At 56.1% G+C, this 883-nt stretch overlaps 1 protein-coding gene across 3 annotated transcripts in view; it reads right to left on the reverse strand.

Annotated features, from left to right (window-relative positions):
• Window positions 1-883, reverse strand: part of USHBP1 (USH1 protein network component harmonin binding protein 1) — a 14,630-nt gene that overhangs the window by 11,635 nt on the left and 2,112 nt on the right. For all 3 annotated transcript variants that reach the window (XM_025368014.1, XM_025368013.1, XM_025368012.1), the window contains one exon: window positions 129-567. In XM_025368014.1, coding sequence (XP_025223799.1) covers window positions 129-567 — 439 coding nt within the window. The remainder of the gene's footprint in view (window positions 1-128; window positions 568-883) is intronic.

Here is an 883-nt window from a genome sequence, read left to right on the forward strand (position 1 = left end):
AAAAAAAAAAAAAAAAAAAAAAAAAAAAAAGGTTTTTGGAATGAACAGATGAATGAATATTGCCTACATCGGGCCTGCCTCCTCCCTCAGACAGAGAGCCACATAGGACTCAGGATGGCCCCACTCACCTCCTTCTGCAGCGTCTCCTTCTCAGCTCGGATGGCCTCCAGGGAGGCCTGCGTGCGGACCAGCTCATCCTCTCGGCTACTCAGGGCCAGCCGGAGCCAGGCATTCCTCTCAGCCAGGCGAGCTGCCTCTCGCTGGCTGCTCCCTGCCCCTTCCTGCTTCCCAAGGGGACCTGGTCCCCCTTTGCTTGTGTCTTCCAACCCCACTGGCCCAGGATGGCTGGGGGGCCGGTGGCGCCAGGCTGCAGCCGCTGCCTCCAGGGAGCTTAGAGCGTGCTGGAGGGTCTGAAACACATCGGGGGCCCCAATCCCAGGGGGCACAGTCTCCTTGTACTGTAGGGCTGCTTCTGGGGCCTGGTGGGCTTCCACTGCAGGTTTGTGGGACACCTCGGGGGCTGAGGCCAGTCCCCTGCCAGAGCCCCCATCCGTCTTCTTGTCGGTCCTGTGGACACCAACTCAGGCACTTGAGTCGCTCCATGCTGGGCAGGGAATTCTTTTTTATTTTTTTATTTTTTATTTTTTTATTATTTTTTATTTTTTTTTTTATTTTTTTTTTTTGAGACGGAGTCTCGCTCTGTCGCCCAGGCTGGAGTGCAGTGGCCGGATCTCAGCTCACTGCAAGCTCCGCCTCCCGGGTTCACGCCATTCTCCTGCCTCAGCCTCCCGAGTAGCTGGGACTACAGGCGCCCGCCACCTCGCCCGGCTAGTTTTTTGTATTTTTTAGTAGAGACGGGGTTTCACCGTGTTAGCCAGGATGG

This window comes from Theropithecus gelada, chromosome 19, assembly GCF_003255815.1.
Source record: "Theropithecus gelada isolate Dixy chromosome 19, Tgel_1.0, whole genome shotgun sequence".
Lineage (NCBI taxonomy): Eukaryota > Metazoa > Chordata > Mammalia > Primates > Cercopithecidae > Theropithecus > Theropithecus gelada.